The 26,432-nt window shown below is 37.9% G+C and overlaps 1 protein-coding gene across 1 annotated transcript in view; it reads right to left on the reverse strand.

Moving 5' to 3' along the window:
* The window catches only part of cftr (CF transmembrane conductance regulator), a 46,177-nt gene that overhangs the window by 11,530 nt on the left and 8,215 nt on the right, over nt 1-26,432 (reverse strand). Inside the window, exons 4-20 of the mRNA XM_015042307.1 lie at nt 25,402-25,617; nt 25,207-25,296; nt 22,437-22,600; nt 22,002-22,127; nt 20,528-20,774; nt 20,061-20,153; nt 17,012-17,188; nt 16,641-16,832; nt 11,649-11,743; nt 10,697-10,783; nt 8,465-9,224; nt 6,843-6,971; nt 6,715-6,752; nt 6,230-6,516; nt 6,029-6,108; nt 4,579-4,729; nt 317-544 (exon numbers count right to left, since the gene is read on the reverse strand). Coding sequence (XP_014897793.1) covers nt 317-544; nt 4,579-4,729; nt 6,029-6,108; nt 6,230-6,516; nt 6,715-6,752; nt 6,843-6,971; nt 8,465-9,224; nt 10,697-10,783; nt 11,649-11,743; nt 16,641-16,832; nt 17,012-17,188; nt 20,061-20,153; nt 20,528-20,774; nt 22,002-22,127; nt 22,437-22,600; nt 25,207-25,296; nt 25,402-25,617 — 3,160 coding nt within the window. The remainder of the gene's footprint in view (nt 1-316; nt 545-4,578; nt 4,730-6,028; nt 6,109-6,229; nt 6,517-6,714; nt 6,753-6,842; nt 6,972-8,464; nt 9,225-10,696; nt 10,784-11,648; nt 11,744-16,640; nt 16,833-17,011; nt 17,189-20,060; nt 20,154-20,527; nt 20,775-22,001; nt 22,128-22,436; nt 22,601-25,206; nt 25,297-25,401; nt 25,618-26,432) is intronic.

Consider the following 26,432-nt stretch of genomic DNA (forward strand, 5'->3'; position numbering starts at 1 on the left):
TACAATTCAATCATTATCAGACTCAATTAAACTATACAGAAGTGGATCCAATTACACTATTTCCAATTGTATGTTGCTGGATTGAAATCTGAATTAAATACTTTTTAGTTGCTTTAAACTGGTGCTGAATTTATATGTGAATTTATTCCTTTATGAATTAAATACCAGAGACAATTTACAGAAATTTAGGAGTAATGTTGCTTTCAATGTACGACACTACAACCAACTGTAAGATCATATGTGAAACGAGACTCTTGAAGTTCATTCTTAATCTGCACTTGAAAATCTTGAAGGATTTAGTCTTTCTATTACTCACTGTTGGTTCCTACGGCAATGAAGGCAGCGACGGTGAAAAACAGCACAAAGATCACATCGCAGCGGAACAGGAACCATCTCAGCGAGGACAAATAGTGGAACCAGGTGGCTGTGTGAGTGTTCAGAGCTTTGTGGAATAGTGTCTCGAAGTAAGTCTGACGTCCAAAAGCTCGAATTGTCCATAAACCCTTCAGTGAAATGATGAGGTGAGAGAAGATGGGACTACGAGCTGCAGGAAAAAGAAAACGTGTTTTTAAAGGCATGGATACAAATCATGACAGCTACAACTATTTCAGTCTGCTGAGTTGGTTTTCCATTTAAAGGCACACTTAATTAGTTAGAGATACAAAAAGAAATGGGCTCTTTACCAGAAATGGCTGCAGTATTTGAAAAATGAAATCAGAGACAGCAGAGACATAAAGACAATGCAGTTATTTTGATTTTGAATGATCATGACAAAAATAAAGGATACTGCAGAAAATTTAATAGCCCAACTCTGATAATTTAGTCATTTTTAGAAAGATATTTAAACAGTGTTGTGTTAATATTATTAGAAAAATGTGTTATAGTAACAGCTCTCACACACTCTCACACTGCTGCTGCTAATAAAAATGTTTGATGGTGGAATGAAATATTTGTAATCCTGTTCTTATATCTTCCGAACTGCCTCTCCAAATGAATCATTTAGAGTCCAATATTCATGCTGCTCAGCAAATTAAAGATTTGTTTTAATTTAGGCTCACTGATTAGTGGTTTGCTTAAATGGGTACATATTTTTTGATCCTCCATATTTTTTTACTCCTCAGCCCTTAAATTCCTTTCGTATTGCAAGTGTAAATGTGCTCTTAATTTCACGACTGAAGATAAGGATTTGTGTTGTTGTTTTTTTATCCTTTCATTTAACCAAATGTTGAAGAGATCACAAATCACAGTCAACCCATTTTTTTCCAAAAACATTTCTTCTACACAGGTGAGGCTTTCCGACTCTCCTTCCAGCTCTCTTGGATGTTTCTTACCCCACTTTTAGTTATTTTAGCAATCTCAGCTGTTTTCTTGGCTTGATTCATAATTTGACCCTTCTTAAACAGACTAACGTCTTTATCATAACCACAGATTGGGACTTCCAACATGATTGCTTAAGAAATGGAAAATTACTAACTGCATCAGTAAAGATGAAATAACTGGCTACCAGTTGAAACAAAACCATCCATGCAGAAATTATCAAATAAGATACCCTCAGTGAATCACTGTCCTTAAAGAGACAATGATTCACCTTCATCGCCCAACGTGATAGGCAAATTAGCCAAAGCAATAAGTTCATAATAACTGACTGATATCCCAAACCCAAGGCTTGACAAAAAACTGGAGATCTGAAATTGGTTCCAAAATTCCTGTTGGTACATCTGTGCATCTTTAACATGTGGAATGGATTGTGTAATATTAATAAAATATAATTATTTATTAATTATCTGTGTAGAAGTAAGTAGTAGTTCAGATGTTTGGATTCTAATCCACTTTAGGCTCCTTCAATCAGAATGTCCCTAAGCCCCAGCAGCCTGATTTCTGCTGTGTGGAACGTCTCTCTGTATCTCTCTGTTTTTCAAGGGCGATCTCGACAGACACCAAAACACCACTGGAAACAATAGGAAAAAACGACACTATCCCTAAGCTATGGGTAAAAACCGAGGAACGTGGTTCATTGAAGCTGACTAATACTTTATGTTTCCACTGCATTTTTGCCTGATATGTTGCATAAAGCAGGAGAAAGAACAACACCAGGATATAGCTGGAGGAAATCCCAGCTCGGCTCATCGCTGTGACCCCAGTGCGCTTCGGAAAGACCTTGTCGTCACCACTAAAGCACGCACTATGTGACAGAACCGAGCACACAGCAGGGAAGTCCAACAAACACAGTGGCATCTGCAGTGGTCCAGTGACCTGTTTTCTCGTCCCAGAGCATCCAACAGCAGAAACTTACTTAGATGTCTCATGTACATAAGTTTGTCTCAAACTGTTTTTTACAATCTAATTTTAACCCAAACATTGACATTAAAATTGTTTTTTAGAGATCCACTATGAATTGTGTAGTGCATAAAGGGATACCGTTTTTTGGCTAAGTCAGAAATTTACCACTTTTTCAAGCCAAATGAAAGCAAACCCACCTTACTTCTTTGGAGTGAATGCAATAACTGAAAACTCTTTTTTCCTTCTAGGGATTCCCAATATTTTCTCATTGTTATGCAGACCAAGGTTCTCAGTCTATCAGTCAAGGGATTTTACTGACTTTTGTGTCAGTAAACAATACTGACACAAAACAATACTTTTGCACAATATCCTAATGTCCAGCCTTCTCTTGTCGATGGATTACTACATTGCCCATAAGAGTGTTGACTTTATTCCTGGGCATGACAGCCAGCAGAAAGGTGTTGACAGGGCCAGAGGACTGGACAAATCCACACAAGTCTGTGTCTCAACAAAACAATTGTCATCTGATAGTTTCCCTGCTTGGACCCTAATCAAAGCAGTACCATCATCAATTGTCTGACTCATTCACTGCCACAAAACATTGTCTGGAAACTGCTAGATCTGGGGTTGACATTAAAGGCACACCTTTTTTTTTCAATCTCCTTCATAAACCTATCAGCTTAAAGAGGATAATTATTGGATACTTAAAATGTTCTTACCCATAAAGAAGTCAAAGGAACAAAAAAACAGCATATTGTTGAGATCATGTTGCTGTGCTGCCAGGCTTGTGATAAAGTTGGAGGAAGACTATAGAGCAGTTTATTGTGGTAAAAGTGTTTTGCTTGTATGTACTATTTTTAGCATGTGATTATCCACTGTCCAGGCACTTGGGCACAAGAAAAAATGTCTAACAATCTTCAAACACTTATTCTGGACAGAACTCAAATCTGATCTTGCACATTCCCGCTGTACCTGGCATGTTTGTCAAGTTTCTGGCAAACCAAATCTGATCATTCCTCCTGCTCCTCTATCAGCAATTCCAGTTTTAGCTGAACAACTTGAAACCACCACGAAGTATAAACCAGATTTTTACTTTTGTGTTAAATGTTTGTTTTATAATATATTTACCACCAATGACAAAAAACAAAACAAAACAAAAAAAAAATCACATTTTATAAGATAAGTAGTATTTCATATGATGAAATGTTACTTTTCAAATGAGAATGAAAATGATCCATTTTAGGTAAGTGAGGAGCCTGTCAACCTGGTAGCTAAAACACCTTTTGATTCTGCTACTTCATGCAGTAATCAAGAAACCTGCTCATGTGCAAAGACAGGGTCGTGGTGCAACAACAGTGACAACAACAGTTTTTTTGTCTAATGGGTTTGTCTCGCCTGACAGGGGGACATTGCTGATGATTTTCTGAAACTCATGTTTGACTTCCAGTCTTTTTGATCCCATCCAAGGTGTGAAGTCTCTAGACATTGTTTTCACTAATTCTACACTGTGTTGACCCAACAAAGGTCATAAAAAAATTAGCGTGATGTACCTTGGTGTAGTCTGTGACCCAGGCTGTCCATCTATATCCTAAAGTTTTGTAAACAAAGTTGTGGGAAAAGGGCAGAGTATATCTTGAAGACCTTGTGTACTTCAGTGATTGGGTTACCTATCTTGATACTTGGTGGGAGATTTTCAAGCACTTTTTAGGGTACTCGCCAAAACCTAATCTTACAAAATTCAAATGTAGTAAATTTTCTTGGGCAAAACATTGGTGGGAGGAAGTGTGTCCTATGGATGCAAAAATCATTCTTGACTTTTAGGCTCCTTTAACAAGAAAGCACTTTGGTGATCTCCCCTGATCCTTTGACTGGTCCTTGGACTGAAAAATGTCAACAACCTTCTGAGAATCTTAAGAAATGATTTATGAAGAAATGACAACCCTTGTTGTCTTCAACCCAGATTTCAAGCCATGATTTAAACTGGACCTTGATCATAGACCAGTTGGTATGAGCTGTCCTACAGGAATATAAAGAAGGCATTGATCATCTTGAATTTTACTTCTTGGCTTGAGTCTGTAACCTAGAACGCTCTTGAGACTGAAACCCAGATGTCTTTTTTTTTCATGAAATAAAACTAGAGTACATCCTCAAAATCTGCTATAAGGAGGAGTCAGAAAACATGTTGGCTGATGTGCTGCCCTTTGTCCTATGGCTAATACAACCTGTTTATGAAATTTCAAGACATTTCCTTAGGACTCCACCTGCAAACATGAACAGAATTGAGTCTTCTTTTCTTACCTTCAGCCTCTAGCTGTTTGAGTTGTTGTCCTGTTCGTAAGAAGTACTTCCTGATGACCACAAAGATAACAGCCAGCGGAATTGCAGATATAAAGATGTATGGTCTCATGATGGACACAGTGAAGATGCACCCAATGACAAGTAAAGTTAACTAGAGTGAGGAAAAGTGAGGGGATAAAAAGGAAATAATGAAGTTATCATTTTCATTATTGTTTGTTTCAAAGAGTTCATTTGTAATGAAGCAACTGTTTGGGGTCCTCTAACACTATATTTACTGTAAATAAAAATTTGACAGATGCCTTCAAATTACATAGCTCAAGAACACATGTAAAGCTTTAATCAATAGAATAACTGTAGCAACACAGTATGTAATACAACACAAACACTTTTATTTCATAATGTGAATAAACATGGATCATTTTACTGTAGCCTCACAGCTAGTTATTACCAAAAGGTTTGCAGACTTTTCAGCTCCAGTTATCAGTGATCCCTTATAAAGTAACATTTTTGTATAGTGAAGCCATGAATATTTAAATAGGTGGGTATGGAGGTTGTATACAGATAGAATGCAGCAGGAATGGTTAGGTTGATAAAAAAACGCAGAGTGGCTTTGTGCCAACAACCTGAGAGGTTGAGAACCAACACCGTTATCTAATGTTAAGAATAACATTAGATAACACCTTTATCTAATGTTAAGAATAAGTATTTCCCCCTTTGTCAGACCTAAATATTTAACATAATCAAAGGAGTTTTAATATCAAAGATTACATAAATAATACAAAAAAGCAAATTATTTCATTTTAAAAGCCATTTGAAACAAAGTAGTGAAAATGTAACTGCTCCCTAGTCCTTTTTACACCGTGTGCTAACCTCCTTGGCAACTACTGCCACCAAGTTTAAACAGTACTCAGAAATGAGTCTTTTGTGGAATAGTGTTTTTGTGGCTGCATTGATTTGTTTCAATGCAGCAGCACTGGAGGAGTTTAAAGCATGCCTGAAATCACTATCTTCCTGCGTTTCCAGTTACCTCCCAATAAAGTAATAGGGCCGTTTTAGTTCAAAGTGGTTTCTCATATAAAGAATGAGTCAGAAGTTTCTGAAATCATCTAGAACCTTAAGGTGAGGAGTGAGTGTATCTGGATATAAAACGGTAGCTATGTATCCATCCCAATGGTCACGCAATTTTTGAGCAAACTTTTAAAACGTCCCCCTCCCCCAAAAATTTTTTTAAGAAAATGCAAAGAAGATGGAGTCTTCCTTTTTAATGGCAAGAGAGTAGGATTTTATGTCTGTTTTTGTTTTTCAATAAATATAGTTTTATCTGAAAAAATTTATTTTTTACATGACAAACAAAACATTTGGTATGACAAAGGTATCAACAATTTGAATCAAGGGAATACATGTCAGTACAGTTTCCAACATCAACTTTATTTGTGGCGTCATTAAATACCTGTATGAGGTCAAACAGCACTAGAGGTAGCATGTCATCAATGACGGCCATATCCTTGGTGAATCTGTTCATTATCCGGCCTAGAAAGAGAAAAATGAAAAAGAAAAAGAAGGGAAATAAATCTATTGCACAGTGTTACCACCACACTCTGACTACTAACTTTTAAACCAAAAAGAGAAGAGGTATCAAAAAGCAGAGTACCTGTTTTCATGGTGTTAAGAACAGACATGGGAGCCCGTAGCACAGAGCTAAGCATCTGTTCATGAAGTCTTTTAGACACAGTGAGCAACGTGTGGACTAAAGGGAGACCCCTGAAGACTCCAAGGGCCAGTATGCTGTCTGAGTGAGCAAAGAATATGTAGATGATGTAGTAGGCGCTGGTTGGTGTGACTATGACGGCGAGGTGGACAGGAGGCGATGATGCATTAGGGTGCTGCTCATCAATGTAGTTTGGTGAATTCGGGTTGGCACCATCCCTCCATATCTCACTGGTTAAATGAAGCAAAAGATGGAGGTTAAAACATGGATTCATTTTTCAAGTTTGGAAATCTCTTGAGACAATTTAGCCCTTTATTATGTTTATGTACGAAATAACAGACATATATTTTAAAAAATACATTCCATTTTGCCACATGAACTTATCTCATAGTGACTTTGTATGTGCAGGAACATAACACAACACTCACTCAGTAATGATAAAAATGCCAATGACACAACCAGCAACCTGATGATTGGAAAAAGAGAGAAGTTTACTGTTAATTAAAAATTACAAAGTTCAAAAACAGTTTTAAATAAAAAATGAACAGAATTTTACCTCAATGACAAAGACAATCACAATGAAAATTAGGACATAGATTAAACTCCTATTGGTGGAAATGTAGCGTAGATAAGTATTCCATGAGGTAGTTTCAAATATCTTCTCACGTTCATCTGCAAAGCATTCCTGTGAAAAAGTACAAATATAATTTTTGCATAAATGCCAAATATGAATGAATCTTTTGTTGCAAAAACAGACGATAAAGCAAAGAAAACAGGTATGAAGGAGGGTTCAGCACCTAATGACTTTATTAAACAGTTTGATATTAAACTTTGTAAATAAAAATAAAAAAAAAGGGTGACTTTAAAAAAAAAAAGTTTTGTTGGCTCTAGTGACCTTTATTTGATGGTGAATTAATGGGAAAGTGGGCATTGAGAGAAGGGGGAAGACATGCAGCAAAGGTCGCCAGGCCGGGAATCGAACCTGTGACAGCTGCGTGTTGTGCTTAATCCCTGTGCCACCACAGCGTCCCCAAAATGGGTCATGTTTGACGTCAAATGTGAAACTATCTTTAACATGTCAAAGAGAAATTTGGAATTTTTTTAATGAAATAAAAATGAGCAGATATTAGTATACTAATTATACTAATTGTCTAGAAAATGTGTTTAGGTTTGTTGCTGTTTTCTACACGAATATTAGCCATTAATGAGTCTAAATACCTTCCAACTAGGAGAGCTGAAGGAGCACAGAAATATATCATTTTCAATAAAATAAAAATATAAACGAAAATACCCCATCCTTAGCAGAGATAGGTGACACTTGTACACTTGTTGCCAGTTGTACACTGGCAGCATAACTTTAGCATGTCAGTTCACACAGAACAGTTCAACAATAGGCTAATAAAACAAATGTTTATGACATAGAGCAGCTGTGTCAAACTCGTTTTTATGTTGGGCCACATCACAGTCAAGAATGTCTTTAAAGGGCCGTTTGTGGCAGAATATGTTGATAGAACTACCTATTAATAAACAGCTGATCCTCCATTTGGTGAGAACTTCTTGAAATTAAGTAATATAAACATGTTTTCACCTTTATCTAATTTGGCACAATACAAATAAAACTGCTGATTGATAAAATAATATGTAAAAATATGTTATTTTAAAGATTCTATTTCTACAGTCAAAAGGGCCACATAAAATCTTCATAAAATCTCACATAAAAGATTTGGCCCGTGGGCCTCGAGTTTGACATATGTGAAGTAGAGCCAAATTAATAAGTCAAAATGTTCATGCTTAATTGCATTTTTAGAATTAATGCAACTAAGCATTAATTGCCTAGGTCAGGGGTGGGCAATCTTGGTCCTCGAGGGCCGGTGTCCTGCAACTCTTAGATGTCTCCCTGGTCCAACACACTTGAATCCAGTAACTGAATGACCTCCTAAGTGCAGTAAAGTTCTCCAGAGTCCTGCTAATGACCTCATTATTTGACTCAGGTGTATTGAAGTAGAGATACATCTAAAAGTTGCAGGAGACCAGCCCTCTAGGCCTGGAGTTGCCCTCCCCTGGCCTAGGTGTTGTAATTGCAATGTTACAACACCTAGGCACAGCTATTTCATAGTGTGATCATTAAAAAATGATTATCCTGTTATGAGAAGAGGCAAACGTGTTGCCAAATCTTACCTCCATGTCTTCTTCATCCACTTCCTCACTTATGTCAAACACGCTGTCCTTGGACAAGCGCCGGGCGTAGATGTCCAGCTCGGACGCCAGATTGCACTGTGGGGTGATGGACAACTTTTTTCTGAAGGACGACTGCATCTGCTCTCTGCGCTCCTGACCCTGAGCATTGGTGATGAACGCCAGAACAGACTGGCGCCTGCCGTTGAGGTGCTGCAGCCCGTGGTGATACATGTCACTCCGCGGGAGCACCTCCTCTACCTGATCATCCTCAGGCACCACTGAGAATCTTCTCTCTGAAAGTTCATGCACCCCATCGTCCATGGATGTGGACTGGAAGTTATTCTGCTGGGAGTTCCCGATGAATGAAAACTTGCGGGCAGCTGCGAGAGGGTTGAGGATGAGCGATGGCTTGCGTTTTTCGGGATAGCCATCGCCCATGGCGTGGCTGTGAGATGGCGCATGGCGGAAGGACTGGTGATTGGGGTCTGGGCCTCGGAAATTTGCCGTTTCATCCACAGAGACTCTGCGAAGAGTTTCCGTGAGAATGGAGCTGCGCCGCTCCGCGTTGATGTTGTCGTAAGCTTCGAGACCAAGCAGCAGGGAGCTGAAGTCTGGCCGCTGCGCTTGAAGCTCTGAGAAGGTCCCGTAGAAGTAGCAGTCTCCGTTGTGCAACAGAAGGATTCGATCCGCCCGCTTCAGGTGCTCCAACTTGCTGGTGACCACAACGCGAGTCTTGGAGGCCATCAGTTTACAGACACATCTGCAGATTATAAACACACACATAATTCCAAAACGTAAGGGAATTCATTCAAATGATAAACAAGAGGTCTTTGTAGAACTTAGCAATCAGTTGCATAAACAAAACCCTAACAGGAGAGAGCTGTCTGCTGAAACAATAGAAAAGATTCTAAGACTCCCTGAAGAAGGTAAATCAGCACAGTGATGCAAAAGATGCTGGTTATTCCCAGTTGGCCTGCTCTAAACTGTGGAGCCTATGCTGACAAGATAGGGACGTTGTGGACTTCAAAGTGTCAGAACTGATGAAGAGAAACAATGTTCCAAAAATAGGAAATGCACAATGAAGGAAATGGAAGAAAAGCAGCAAACACGAGAACGCTAGAGCCAAACTGTTGCATGAGAACGATGAATGATTACTGAGGAAGAATATGGTTATAATTTAGAAAGTCCTCAGATAATTAAAACTCTCAGAAAAAAACAGAAGGTGGAAGAAATGTAACAGTTTCTGTTTTTAAACAAGCTTTAGTTTTTCTTCCACACTGAAATGATGGTGTGCCATTTTATAGTTTAGTTTTATTACTTTTCATAGTCTTATAGTTGTAGTTATAGTTGTTTATAATATGTAGATGTTAAAGGGCCAGTATGTGTCTTCCAACCAGACAGTATTATTTTACAGCATAATAAAATAAAAGCATTAACTATGATAAACTTTAGCTGTTAAATAAAATGCTGCATATATCAAACATGACTGCAAAGAAATTTGACTTTGCAATTTAACATCCTTAAATTTTGTCTTCTGTCTAATTTAAAAAGTTTCTGCTCTTTTCAACAATCTGCCTTCAGTGTTCCTTCAAGGAACACCGCTTCTCCATTAACCCTTTAACATTTTCAGCAGCACTGCACTGAGAAGTAGCTTCTATAATGATCTCAACCAAGGTGCAATTAGACCAAGTGTTTGCTAATTGTTGCTGCTGCTAGTTTGAAGGAGCTGAGTGAGGTAGGACTGCTCTCTCATGCAGAAACTTGATTTGGAAACTGCAGCTCCTAGGAGGAGCTGTGCATGGAAGGCGGAGCTTGGTTCCCCCAAGTGTTTTACAAACCCGAATGGCTGCCACTGGAGATTTAAACTTGCATGAAAGAATCAAAGCAACACTCCAGGTATGTTTTTGATGAGGGAACAACAACGGTGAATTGACATCATACTGGTCCTTTAAATAAAATATAATTTTGCCATGTGTTTTTATCAATATTTTTGCCATAAAACAACAACCAATAGATGGTATTTTGGTATAACCAATCCAATTCTTTTTCCATGAAGTAAAAAAGAAAAAAAAACGTCCACTTCCTCAGAAGATTACAGTGTTACCAGAGAAACTTTCCCCACAGTTAAAAAGCATCTGAGACACAGGGAGAGCCTTGACCTTGAACTTTCTGCAGCTCTATCTCCCAACCCCCACCACTGCTACATGAAAGACTCTCTGTTGGGATCCTTACTTGTCAAAGATCTCTTTCTCTGTTGCAATGTCCAGGTGGGTGAAAGGTGCATCGAGCAGGTACAGGTCTGCATCTTTATATACCGCCCTACAGTGAAAAACAAAACAAACAATAATCATATCTAATCAGGGGGCACAAAGACAGCAAAAAGCTGTTGCAAAGTGTGAAGAAAATAAAGCTTTAAGTAAACATTGGAAACGAGGGGGAAAAAGATAACTGGTGTGGTGTAGGGAGAGGCCACCTATCTACAGAGTGCTAAAAGGAAGTAAGGTCCCATAGAATATGGGACTAATGAAAAAAGGAAACACTTTCAGGAATGGTGGAAACCACAAATCAATAACCACATGAATAATGGAGTATTAGAGTGGCTCTAGTTTCCTACATAGAGATTTAGTGAGGCAATAAAACTTCATCAGTAGGAATGTGACTCAAAGAGGTCCTTAAATAATTCTGAAAAATAATAAACAAGTAGACTTAGGTTGTTAGGCAACAATATAACAAAAAAGTAAACTGGGCTGATCCTGTTGATGGCAGATTTTGATCTAAAATTCTTCATAAACTGCAGTACAAGTACCACCATGATGGCTCTATTGTTACCAATTTAAGCATTAATTCTCCACAAATGAATGAACTGTGATGTAGTGGATTCAGTTGAGTTCAGTTCAGTTTCTTTATGTTGCACCAGTTCAATACAAATGTCATCTTGAGGCACTTCTGGAGATTTCAGTGGACAAGCAACATATTCTGGTTGAATACCAACGAATACCTTCAGTATTCATTGTTGTCCTTTAACCTGAATTTCAGAGAAACAACTTTTTTCATCAGACCACTTTGCCATTTATTGCTTCACAACACTTATTTATGACTCACACAATTGTTTTTTAATAATTAAAAAGATCATTGCAACGTTTTATGAGCGGTGAACAACGGTGACCGATTAGTGTGTGAGTACCTGGCGAGGCAGATCCTTGCTCTTTGACCCCCACTAAGGGTAACTCCTCCCTCAGCAATGGGCGTCTTATCTTTCTCAGGCAGCAAGTCAAAATCCTTCAGACAGAAACAAAGGGGTCACTGGGTCAGACTTCTGTGTGGCAAATGCAGTTTGAAAAATGATAAAATACAATGAATACAAAAGGGGCTGTTACTGACAGGAATGACTCCTTATCTCCTTATTCACCTCATTAAAGTTGACATAAAAAGATGAATGTGTAAACTTGGAATGATATCAATATGCTTCCACGACCTGCCAAACATCAAATGGTAAATGGTTGCAAGCAGCTAAGCCCAAAGAAAGTGAAGGATTATGGGAATTTAAGAGTGGGGTCCACTGAGATGGGGTTAATTGTAGTCCAAACAAATGGAAAGCAACATGGCAGTAATGCAGTACAAAATATTGACTTGTCAAACATTTATGTGAAGTGTAAGTGAGAGGTACACAGAATATTAACCATATGGAGACAGAAATGCAGAAAATGCAGAAGAACAAATTAAATTTGAACCAAGGTGGTGATGATTCGAACCATTTTAAGCTTGACTGGATGCAAATGAAAAACAACTTTATACCATTTTAGGAGTAGCCTGGTAAAAACTAGCCTGTTGTTCTACACTTTGCCTCATCAGGAGGGATAACCAACAATCAGTTATTGTTATTTCTCTGATGAAATTTTAAACAATTGGATCTAAAGTTATCTCATTGTTAACATTTGGTTGTGACGTTTTCTAATGAGCCAGTTATGAACGAATGGTGCTATGAAGCTTTGCTAACAATAAAATGTCTTAAAAACTTTAATTGCTAACTCTTGTTCACTTCCCCACCCTATGTAAGTCACCCTTACATAGGGTGACTTCCTTTCAGAAACAAGAAACCCAGCGTCGTCTTTCACAACTCTACGTTCTGTATGATAACAGGCTAGGATGAAATTCATCCTGAGAAATCGGGCTTAATGGGACAAATCTCAGATGGAGAATCAGGCGTAGGAAAGCAATGGCCAGGCTAATTTCACAGGTTATTTTAAAGAAAATAGTGTTTTCTGTTATGAGGATATATGTCTACAGATAATTCAGCAAAGGAGAGTGAAACTTTCAGCAGATGAAAGGAAAGTTGAACACAACGAAGTGGTTCTGCTTTACACCTTTGATTTTTCAGTCTCTTTCTGACATGGAACATGAGGGAAGGGAGGAATGTGAGTCATTTTGTATCAAGAGATGAACAGATCAAAAATAGAACATCTTAATCAGCTTTCTCTACCTTATTGTCAAATTATTAAGAATGACACATCAAGCCACATCATAACACAAACCACAGATGGGAGAAGCACATGGGTTTGACAAATAGAGACCAGCTAACTGATGACAGTAAATGGAAACCAAAAAGACAAATTGACATTTAATGTTGAAGTTTACACCATTGAAACATCCTACCTTCTTAACAACAGCTTCCGCTCTCCCAATTGTAACGCATAGGGAATCAAGTTAATATGTTAACACATTGTACAATAAGTCAGCATAGTAAGACAAAACTAAGTCACTCAATGTGAACAAAAGGTAAACAATAAAGGCTTGAGGCAAGAGATGAATTTCCAAGGGAAGACCACCCACAGCTGTGTTTCTGCTGCTTCAGAGACAATAGACAGCACCATCACATGCCCTTTGACCTCCTCATCTCCAACAGGAGGTAAGGAGCTACGGTACTGCTTCCTATGCTACGAGAAACTCCTTCTAAATTTAAGTCATTTATTGTTTTTTAATTCTCTCGAAGTGGTTTTAAGCTATTTTGTGGACAATGACTGCTTATGAACTCATGCTTATTCGTTTTACAGAGCCTTTGCTAAGCCACTTAGCATTGACCAATACAATCAGTCAAACTTAAAAAAAGATCCTGAACTCAAACTGTTGATCTGTGTTGCATCTGGACATCACAGTCATATTATCAAAGAATGTTTTAAATTGTACAGGTTTCCATTTTGTTGGAAGAATAGTGTTACCAAACACATTCCATTTCTTAACCTGAAATTATGAACATAACACGGTTTGTAAATATAAACATGTATTTTCTACAACCACATAGTTTTTGGAAAAAGTTATTTGACTCAAGTTTTTATTTATTAACTTACAGTCAGCAGTTAGTGTCCTGGTTGTTTAAATAGGGTTGGAGTAATTATTTAGTTACAGTGAACCCCAGCTGTTCAAGTATTTTCCAAATTATTCATGGAAAATTTGCCTGTTTACAAATCATACCATAAATTAAAGTAAAATGCTACTTGACACCGTATTGGTTGGTGCTTGCAAAGCAGCCATTCCAGGAGTGTCATTCATTTTCCTTGGCACTGATTGGCTGTACCACCAAGAGTGGAGATAAGGAAAACTGAAGATGTTAGCATCTTCAATTTCCACTGTGTCTATTAATGCATATGAAGGTAGATTTGGTGTTTGAACTATTAAAACAGGCAGTTATTTCTAAAGGGAGTCTCAACGTATTCACGGATTTCAGCTTTTCGCAGGCGGTTGAAGTCTCTGCGAAAGTGCAAAAATTCATATCCACTTGGGATTTTCTGTTTTCCATACTAAGTCAGGATTACATATACAGAATTTGCACTGCAAATAATAGTTGGTAAAATTTTCCTAAGCAAGTTGAACCTCAACTGAATTCTTATTGTATTCTAACATCCTATTATCTTCATTCAAACCTGCAGGATAAAGTTTCTATGTTCATACACCAAACTTTAACTTAAGTCCATTACAGAACCTCTGTCCTGTGGAGTTCTTCAAGTTTCAATTCCCACCCCTCTCCTTTGTTTCATTGAATTTTCTGGTATTAGGGTCAATTATCAGAAACCATGGCATTTTTTTTGGTAAAACTTTATTTGACACATTACTGACATAAATTTGTTATAAAAGTATTACTGATTGCACTTTAAAAATTAGGTATCTATATGTTACTAAAGGTAAAGTTTAATGATTTCTTGGTTAATGTCAAGTTGTCATAACAAAGACATTTTGAATAATGTCAACTTTGTATTAAAAGTGTCATAATTTACCAAATGACGCTTTATGACAACAGTCATAAATATTCATGAAGGCTTATTCATGTTCATGACATGTGTTATGTCATGTTTATGAAAGTGTCATGACAGTCTTATTCAACCCCCTTCAAATAAAGTGTTACCATTTTTTTCACTGTTATGCAGATAACTGTCTGATTTAGCTTCCTATGAAGTCTAACTGCCTGAGGACTAACATTGGACACCACTGTGCTAGAAGATTCAACACCAAGAAATACATGCATTTGCTCAACTGTAGCTTATTAAATTGTTCTGAAGCCGAAATGCTCTGATCATTAAAGAGAACCAATAGTAAACGAAACAGGAAAAGCACCATCCTTTTAAATGCACAAGTTTAAATTTAATTTATCATGAATCACAAAAGTAATTTTAGAGACAAACCTTTAAAACAATCTGAAGCGTATCTAATTTATTATTCTTTATGCTACACACACTCAAACATTTCCCTTCACGTCTACACATAACACATCAGAAATGTAAAGAACTGAAAAAAAAAAAACTAAAGTCAGATTTTTCCCTATCACTTGAAAAACACAACAAACGCCTCTAAAGTAGGCATGCTGGTGTTGTATGCTGGCTCTGTTTGCTGTGGCAATATAATATGTTTTTGTTCAAATGACCCAGTCAATGTCTGTTCTACAAGGGATAAAGCAGTGAGTTTATATGATAGTGTGACCCACAGCAATAGTTGTGGGAAAATATTATTGAATATAAATTTCACAACTACAACACAAATCTTTCGGAAGCATTTGTTGTTCAGTAACAAAATGATTTAACAGGACAAATTAAGTTAATAAAACCCTCTCAGGTTTAAAATGTACTTCTGGTTTTCTGAAAAGGCTCATTTTCCACAGCAGTGACATAATCAGGGAATTCAGGAGAGACTTTATTATGCTGAGTGTCTATCACTCAACACTGAAGCTCATGAGTGTGAGTGTCTGTGTTTCAGCGTAGGAAACAAAATGTGCAAATACATGTGTCTGTGAGTGTGTAATTGTATATACTGCATATAGAGAACCACTTTCATAGTACTTACCGACAAAGGGAGATCTTCTGTGAAAAGTGACCTTTTCCCAGTCCTCACATTTTTTGCATTTCCACTACACTCTACTAGTTCAGTTTAGAGGTATTGTGGTCGAAGTTTTGGTTCAGGTTAGGGGTAGAGTTGGGGAAAATGTACAGGTCAGGTGTGAATGCAGTTAAATAAATGGAAGTTAATGCAAAGTCCTCAGTTTGTATGGAACTACAAGGGTGTGTTTGCATGTATAAACCAGGTTTTTATATCCTTGTGGGAACCTATGTCCAGAATGTAGGGTTGTGGGGACATTTTCTTGGTCCCCATGTGGGAAAATGCTGTTTTCGGGTTAGTGGTTAGGACTGTGATGGCTAGATTTAGGGTTTTGGTTAGAGTTAGGTCTATGATAGTTAGGGGTAGGGTAAAGGTTATGCTGCAGAAAATGAATGGAAGTCAATGTAAAGTCCCCACAAGTCATGAAAACACGACCGTGTGTGTCTGTTTGTTTGGTGGGTTGCATAACTGTTGCAGAAGTAGACAAAAGAAACCTGAAACAGTTACACCTGGAGTAAAACAGAATCACTAATGGCCTTGCAATGGATCCAAAGGAGCAACTGTTGACATTTCAATTCAGTTGAGATTTGAGCAAAACTGAGAGCAATAAAATATTTTGTTTTCCATTATTCTTAGTAAATTATAAGCATTGTGCCTTTTGCTTGTTCTTAAATATATTATCTCTTCAATTGCAAGGGATGCTTCTCATGTTTCTTGGTATGAAACAAGTTATCTTTCATGGGGTGAATGTTTATTTTTTACAGATCCCTAAAAGAAGAAAGAACGAATGAGCTATATGTAGAAGTGAATGTACCTCTTCCAGCTGGCAGGCCTTAATGATGGAAGTGTAGCGAAATTCGTCATAAGTTAGGCCGAAAAGGATGTTGTCACGAATGGTCCCTGGCATTATCCAAGAAGTCTGCGGTGAATACGAAACCCGACCACTGTGTCTAATTTTGCCCTCTGATGGCACCAGCTCTCCCAGGATCATCATGAGGAGGGAACTCTGAAGAAAACAGGGAAGGGCTGGAACACGGATTTCTACAACATTTTAAGCTCGAGATAAACAGGGTTTGGTCATATCCTGCAGCGTTTTACAGTCTTAGCATTTCACTTACAGTACTCACATTACATATTTTTAATATAAAGAGCATAAGCACTGCTTTAACTATTTGCTTGAAATACCTTTCCAGACCCAGTAGATCCAGCCACTCCGAGCATCATGCCTTCCTCTAAGCGTAGGTTGATGTTTTTGAGGACAGGTGTGATGTATAAGTTAGTGAAGAACAGTCCATCGTCACCGGTCATGTGTCCATTTGCTTTGTTCTCCCGCTTGATCTTCTCAAAGAGCTCAACAATACCCTGCAAGATAATTTAGAGTTTTTAGTACAGTGATGAAGACACACAGGTATTTACAGTCCTTAATACCATAAAGATACCAGTCCACCTTTGACTTGTAAGAGCTTACCATATCGTACTACCTACACATTAGCATAACTTGCTAATGTGTAGCAATTTTCTTTTTCCTTTTTTCTTTTTTTTTTTTTACATTGCTTTGGAAAATTATTCATATCTCTTGAGGCTTTTCACATTTTTTTATATTACAACCACATAATGTTTATGTTTTCTTTTGGGATTTGAAGTGGAAGCTGAAGGATGAATGATTTGCAATGTTTTTTGTACTCCAATACCCCAATATCAAACTGTTGACCAAAAGTTGTTATGATTAGCAGGAGTACCATATCAATCCCTCAAAAGGTCAAATAACATCTAAATTAGATAAGTGAACATTCCAGAGCAGGACCGGTGAAGAGAGAGAAGAAGGAAGTTCAGACCATTTCACCATCACCATGACATGTCTGGTTAACTAAATAAACATTATCAGGAATGTAATATTATGTGTTTTGCTGAGATCTGCTGATCGACCAGAGAAAATCATACAAATGTCAAGGATGTCAAGGACACATCGCTCTTGTATGTAGGAGGTCTAACTCCTCTTGCCTCTTGTTTTTCTTTACTTGTATGAACGCATTATTCAGAGGTAACCTATGATAAAACAGTTGTGCAAAGATGGTCAGGGGAAGCTGAAGAAGGTGTGTGGGGTCATTTTTAGGCAACAGATTGGGATGACATGGAGATGACTACGTAGACAACGCCATGCCAAACAGAACGGTGATTTGATTCCCCAATGATAAATGTCTGGTTACTACTGACCTGAAGGAAATGACTAGCGAAAAAAAAGTGTGGGAGACAAATAATTACTGAGGAGTTTCAAAAGCAACTTAAAATTGAGATTGGAGAACATGCATTACACAAATATGGAGTTTACAGAAAAATGGGATTGCTGAAAGAAAAGTCCATAAAAGTCTTAGTCTGTTTGCCTATAAGCAGAATAGTTTTCAGACTTTTCTGCCTCATCTTGTTCTTTCAGATAATGAAAACTCCTCTGAGTCTGAGGAAAAGAAGCACAAGGACAGGAGAAGACTCACAAAGGCCCACAATAGCCTTTTTCAACTCATCTGTCACTGCCTCTGAACAGATTAAAGGATGACGCAGAGCTATGCTAGAAAAGGGGAACCCTGTGTGACTGACTAGGTTATTCATTGACCCCCCCGTGACGTTTTATGGGCCTAAGCTCCAGTAATGCCAGTATTGGTTGTAGTTTGTCATGAAATTCTCATTCTAATGAGCTGACGTACATGCTGTCAGCTGTAATGAAAAAAGGAAGAACAACAGCCCCCTTGACATTTGTATGCGAATCCACACATTCCAGGAAGAGTGTAAAAACAGAATTTGGGAATTGGGTAATGAACACAGAGTCTCAGAGGGAAAACTAGAGTGTTCCCAGCAAAGTGGTGACACCACCTGGTTAATTAACTATGCAAAGTGAGGGATTGCCGGGCGTCTGTTTTCTCACGGTATTGGGTAGACAATGAATCACACCTGTTAGACTAGGTTTACAGCCTTCGACTATAGATAAGAAATTACATTCCTCTCCTGGTGACAGTGAGGAATGAACTTTTACACCTGTAACTCATTGTGGATTAAGGAGCTGACTTTCCTCAGCGCCGTATTGCCAGAGCTTGGCATAATGATAGACAAACAGGAACAACAAAATTCTCCCACTAAACAGACCATTGCTGGATTTCATGCTGACATACTGCAAGACAGTATATTTTTTTCTCTGAACAATTATTACTAATATGAATATCAGATGAAAAAACATGGCAGCATCTGTGGGTAAAATTATTATTTGTCCAGAGATGATTCATCTTTAGCTTTTACAGTATAAAATGTGTTAAATAAATGAATGATTAAACCTCTGGTTTGTGCCTGTTGAGTTGTATTGTCAATCCATATCAATGAAAACAGCTTGCAGCAGCATGCATTTTACATTCTTGTAGACTGGTTCATTTAAAATGACATTTTACATAATGCATCAGAATGACGACAGCTTATTTAAAAATATGCTTTAATTTTTATCATCATATTGTTTTGCTTTTAAGCAGACTGTGAATAAAATCCATATTTTTAGCAGAGACGGACATTTCATGAAAGACATATGGTACCTTTACTTGACAAGAACACCATTAACAAATGTTTCAAAGTGACTGACTTGTAAAAGAAAGTTCTGCACCACTGCGTTACCTTTACAGGGGTTAGAGCTTAACTTGAAAAGGGGGAATGAATTATGAAAGCCTGGGTTGTTAATAAGAAGAGCTTTGCAGGCCTTATTAAACAGGACAAAGACTTGGATTCTCAGGTGTCTAACTGTGAATATCAAGGTATCACGATACGAAGCAGCAGTACCTGTACCCAAGACAAGTTACATTGCAGTCATTCTGGTCTAAAAGCTGAATTAGTTCATTCATTACAAAGTGAAAAGGTATTTCTGTCAGGTCAAAACTGTAAATTTTAACAAAAATTTAGTCTAAATGTGTCATATTTAAAACCGTCCTTTCAAATTTCAGACTCTCAGCTTTAGAACAGCCAAACACTGACTCTTTTTTGTTTACAAATCAGAATTATTGTAACAACCCAACTGCAAAAACAATGAAATGGGTTCATTCATATGAACTTAGACCGCTTTTACACCAGCCAGATTTAAGTGATCAAAAACATAAATTAAATATTTGCTTCATGGACTAATGCCTAAATGAGAAAAAAAGTTTAACCTTTACATTCTATCGAGCTCTAGGATTGTCCAAGTGTTGAACTGAGTTTGAGAACAGACCTCATCCCAGGATGCAGAGACATTGATCAGCTCCAATCCAACCGTGGTCAAGCTGTAATCCATTACTTGGTATTCTTCCTTAAGCAGGAAATCCTGGAAGGGAAACACACATACACACACACACACGCACGCACACACACACGCACGCACACACACACATGCAGCATGCACAATATCAATGTTTCCTTCATAATGATGTTCAGTAAAGCTTCAGATGTCAAGAGCAAAAACTAACATTTTACATACAATTTTAAAAATCAAAGCAACAATCACAACCATTTAACACCAGCTTTATTAGATATTAGTTTCAGATGGAATGCAGTCCTTTCTTGTGTGAGACACACTAATACCTGAATGTCAAATTACATTATTTGAAACAGAGGTATCCCTAAAAGTTACATAAATTCTTAAAAATAGATCAGTGTGCTTAAAAAAAAACACATACAAAAAAAACAGATTCTGCCTACCTCGATCTTCTGGACCAGTGCCAATGTGTCGTACCACATCTGGATGGAGCCTGGCAGCTGGCGGGTGAGCGTCATGCGTAGCACGACGCAGTATGACGCTGTGGTGAAAATCCGCCGCAGTATGATGCCGTTACTGAGTGCATGCGGAACGATGGCCGATATGATAACCAGTATGGCAGAGAAAAAATATGAAGCACTGTAGAAATAGCGCAGAGAGCCAATCTTTCTGGTTAAAGTCATTTCATCCCTGAAAGGAGAAGAAAAATTGACATTTTAGGTAAATATATTATCATACACAACTATTACTGTACACTAGGAGTGAGTGCACTGCAGTTTTTTGTCCAATCAGCAATCTTTAAGAAGCCTGACATGCCAATTCTGATTTTGGGTAATACCAATTTTTTTTTTTTTTTTTTTTTTGCGTTAAATATAGCTTCAAAGTAATGAAGTTGGGAACAGGTGGATGACGGCAGGGCAAATTAGGGCAGTGGCTGATTTTCTTACCTTTGCAGAGGTAGATAAGATCGGTTGATAATATTGGTTTCAGATATTTGCATCAGCCAGTCGCTGATTTCCCAAAATTCAGGAAATCAGGGCCGATTTATTGATAGACCCCTTCATTATTCAATATCATGTACATCAGTTTCTTCATATTTGATAATTAAGGTAGCAAAGTCATTGCTGTAGGCATTGTTGGAGCCTTTTTCTATTACCTTGTGATATTACAACTGTAATGCTGAGGACTGAAAATTTAGATTATTAATATTTCTAGAGAATGAAAGAGCTGAACATCTGTCAAATGTGTAACATATGAAAACTGTTTTAAAGAAAGAGTATCAAAATGAAACAAGTAGGAAGTATCAACAGGCAATGTTGAGCAACTCTGACAATGAAATCAATAAACCTATAAGATTTATAACTGGTTCCAGGAGCCTCTATCATAATGAAGTATATTACTAACAAACCAGCAAATCAGCTGATTTACTAAGTAAGAAAAATATATTTAACACACATATAATTTCTGTGAAACTCAATTCATGTATCCTTGATATTAACACCAGATAATAGCACAGATATGTTTCACAGTATCTGTGGATGACCTTTCCACACTATAAATTACATAATCAACCCAAGACTTCTGCATCAGAATCTTACACTGAAGGGTCAAAATCAATGTTTTCTACAATAAAAACTAGATTTTCAAGCTTGGGGGGAAAAAACCAACAATATTTCCAAAAATATTTTCCCAATTTTAAAAAGGTTTTTAAAAAGAAGCATTGGATATTATTACACATAATTAATATCTTCATTTTTTTCCTGTTAAATTGAATGGCAGGCCTCCCCTAGCATAACAGCATATGACTGATATGAGCAGTGACTAAATAAAATGGCAAATTTAAAAAAGAAAAATCAAGGAAAAACATGTTTTAATTGATTTCCTTCTTTGTGGTTATAGTGAGTAGTGTTGCCTTACTGTCTGATGTTTTTGATGATGGTTTCCATCACTTCCTCCCAGCCATACGCCTTTACCGAGTGAATGTTCTCCACAATCTCAGAAGTAAGAGCCAGACGTCGGTTTATGAGCCCGGCACGTTTTGCCCTGCATGCATCGGAACAGAAACAGCATACAGAGTAACAATTTTCAAGTTTACATGTTTATCTACACTAACAGGAAGCTACAGTTTAAAAAAAGCAAAGAAATTATTTGATTTGAACAAAGATTTACAATTATAGTAGTGTTGATATGTTCTATGCTATACTAGTAGACTTGTATTTTGTGTGTGCGTGCATGCAAGCGCGCATGCGTGTGTGTGTGTGTGTGTGTCTGTGTGTGTGTGTGTGTGTGCGTGTGTGTGTGTGTGCGCGCGCGCGTGCGTGCGTGCGTGTGTGTGTGGTGACGTGTTCTCACCTAGGAGGTCCCATCTTCAAGGACAGCCACGCTTGGAGAATGCCCAGAAGAGTGAGAGCTGCCAGGGCACAGAAGCCGTTCACCTCGATCAGCTCCCAGATCAAACCAGTACACAGGATACACTGCAGAGGAGTGATCCACACAAAGTGTGCTAGACCGAGGCTCTGGAATGTAAACACACACACACACACACACACACACACGCACACGCACATACGTACACACACAGAGTAATGTTTAATGAGAGTAAAGAGGCACATTGCTGTTGCTTTTATACCCTGAGTGAGGGAGGAATCTTTGAAACAACAAAAAACTCAACAATCAAATCAACAACCTAAAAATCCTTTAATTAATGTTAATATTAACCGAGAAAAGCACAAACTGAATTATAGGAAAGTAATATCATGGAAAATTTGTGTGAACCAGGAATACTTTATCCCAGCTACTTTCACTAACGCCACCAAAACATCCACCAAATGCAAAGTGTCAAAGCCCAGAACCCACATCGAAAATCCATGATTTTCTGCCATAATGGAGAATAGTTCAGAAGATTACAACATTTTGGGGATGTGGTGAGAAAACTCCCCTCTGTCTCTAACATGTGGCTTTGACAATAATCACAAACTGTGACCAACGACAAGCACTAATATAAGAACGGCTCACCAGCAGGGTTTGGCCTAGAAGTAGATTTTCACCATTTCAGAGAAAATGAAAGAAAGCAATTAAAGAGCACCAGCAATGTACAGACTTACAACATAAACTTGCATACATTTAAAGTATTACTAATACTAGTCTTTAAAACTCATGAAAATTGTTTTGATTGTGAAGAAACATATAAAACGACTAGTGTAAAAATGTGTCACAAAACAACATTTGGCCATAAGTTTTTATAGCCAGAACTTATTTTCAAGATTTTTTTTATTATTTTATTTGCTCTTATTTTTATTAGCATGTATTTTAACAACATACAGTCTGCATATATTTTAAGGCAGCTTTATCTTTTTAAGGCTACTTATACTAAAGAGATATTTCTGTAGAAAACTGATAATTGGTTTTGCAGCTTTCATTTTATTTCCATCAATCAAAAGTGAAGCAGCACAATACAGCGCAAATCTATCAATATCACAATATGAGCATATGTAATATAGATATAAAGAAGAACTGAATGGACTGCAATAAACACAAACTAATTATTTCATTCAGATTCAGATTCTCTAAGCACGTAAGATTTTTGGTGAGACTTGTTGTTTAAGGCAGTGAAGATGGTCAAGTCATTTGGTAACCAAAAGTTGGCCAAAAGAATCTTTTGCAATAGCTCGTCATTGTTGAGAAATTTTTCCCTCAAGTTCTCTTTTGTCATTCCTTCTGGCTTTTAATAGGATTTAAACAAAGGGGGAGGATAAATCAGAGTCAGATTTATTTCAATTTTATTTTATTTTAACATCAAGATCTGAGCTCTAAGTTGGGAACACTTTTGTTTTAATTTTTTTTTTTGGATTTGTCATTTCATCAAGCCTTTTTTTCTTTCTATTCTTACTGCTTGTTTGGCAGCATCAGTCCTCCATAGAAACAAAGAGCTTCTAAAAAAAACTCAGATACAGACGAAGGAGAAAGAAGAAACGGAGGCAAGAGGGACTAAAGATCCAACCCAAGGAGTTGGGGAAAGAGGCAACAAATTAAAGCACTGTAAATAATTCAGATTTTCTCTGATTAATTTAACTATTTAGAAATGTATCTGTAGTTACTGTTTCAAGTTGTATCATTTCTTTCTGAATATTTTTCTATTCTTACAAATAACGATGTTCTGTCTTTAAGACCTTTGAGGGAGAAAAAAGAGAGAGCAGCTAAAATGACAACCAGGAAGACAGAAGGAGACAACAAATTAAGAGTTGATCATGAGACAATGTCAGTCAAGCTTATGGGTCATACTCCTATGTGAAACACGTAAGGAGGGAATCCATCCTCCCATTTTAAAAAGTGAATTCCAGGCTGAAATGTATGCTATGATTTTATAAGTGAATCCAGGACTGTACATGTGATGCATGACTATTAACAATGAATAAAGTGACAAAAGCAGCACAGTGAAGCGCACCAACTCTCACGTTTCAAGAATCCACTTTCATCAGTTCTTTCCTGCTGAGTCTCACCTGTACTGCAGGTGCAGCACCAAGTGATGCCCTGTTATCCATTTACTTGCAAGTTTCCTCCTTTCATTAATAAAGCACCCCACCATACACACACACACACACACACACACACACACACGCGCGCGCACATACGCAGACACACATAGATGCAGACACACACACACGCGCTCACACACCATGTAACTCTGCACCTTTGTATTGGGTTGGTCACATGTAAGCTAGGTGATAATTGCCCTGAAGCAGATTGCAGAGTGTTTCTACATTCAACGTCCTGGTGACACCCCAACAACACAACTGACAGCACACACACTTGTGCATACCCGTCAGCTGTTCAGCATAGCCTAGCATTTATTTTCCAACCTGTTAAGTTGGTTACATGAAGCAGCGTTAATGGACCCACACTTGGTTGACTCTGTGTTGTGTCCCCTCATTCTCAGAAAATAGACAACAGCTGGGTGTCATAATATAAGGGATGAGGGTGATTGCATCAAGATGACACCTGTTGACCTGTTGTCAACTTTTACATTTAAGCTGGATTTACAGCTTACACTAAGCAGTGATCCAAACTCTAACCTGAGGGGATATTTCACTGGTTCCTAGTTCCTAACTTTCTTTTCTCCTACCTCATCCAGCTTGTTGAGGTGGGCAGACATGAGACTGACGAGCTGCCCGGTGCTGATCTTATCCAACACCCTACTGGACAGCTTGAGTGTCTGAAAAGAGTAAATATTGGTAGCCAGTTGAAATTCAACGATCATAAAAGAATTTGGAAGGAAAGTTTGTCACACTGAAAGATTACTGGAATCTCTTTCTCATACCTTTTTGTATATGAGGCTAAAGAGGGCAATGCGAATCTGCATGCCGAGGTGATGCAGGCCGTAGAGGGCGGGCTGCAGCAGGATGAAGCGAGCAGTGAAGAGGAGGCCAAGCCCCAGGGCCAGGTAGTACCCCTGACTTCGCTCCGGAGCATGGAAGGGGTCAAAGGAAGCAATGATGCGACCTGAAAGCTGAGGCTGCACAGTCTTGGACGCCTCCTACAAAAGAAAGACAACACATCAACACACCAACAGGTTACTGTCGCTTATTTCACCTCAAGCATACCAGTGCGAAGTAGAGATCCCAGATCTGCTGCTTGAGATTGATTATTGATTAATATCAAGGTTGAAAAATACACTCAACTCACAGTGTCTGCCTATTGTCCAGGGTTTTACATTTTTTGTCATTTCCAGTGTTTTCATTGAAGGGTATTAGAAGCTCCAGTGAAACCTACATTCAATAGGTTTCACTGGAATGTAGGTTGACAATCAACTCTTTTTTTCTTTTTGTCAACATGTTTTTCCACACCCTAGCTTTTATTAACAGTATGGTGTGATCCAGTCAGAGTTCTGACATGAACATGATAGAGATTTTGTAGAGAGAGCAAAAAATTAGGTCTAGAAGGCCTTTCAACCTAAAAGACTTGGAGTTCTATTTCCAAAATTTATGATAAAAATATGAGTGAAAAACCTGTGAAAAGCTGGTTGGCCATAATCAGAAACTGGAGAGCTGGGTCAGACTCTCTGGTACAGAACTTAACTGGTTCAAATCTTACCTAAAGAACAGGGACTTCCTTGTATCAATAGGACAAAGGTCACATGTTGGGTACCCCAAAGGTCCATAATGGTTCCCCTCCTATTTGATATCTACATGCTCCCACTAGTTCAGGTTATAAAAATATATTAGATATATTATATTAGACAGGTAGTTATGCAGATGACGCACAGCTCTACATTACGATGTCACCAGGTGACTCTGAACCCATCACAGCACTGAACAGATGCTTAGAACAGAACATGTGTGGATGTTTCAG

Source organism: Poecilia latipinna, unplaced genomic scaffold (assembly GCF_001443285.1).
Source record: "Poecilia latipinna isolate Pla-1442-1.1 unplaced genomic scaffold, P_latipinna-1.0 Scaffold585, whole genome shotgun sequence".
NCBI classification, from domain to species: domain Eukaryota; kingdom Metazoa; phylum Chordata; class Actinopteri; order Cyprinodontiformes; family Poeciliidae; genus Poecilia; species Poecilia latipinna.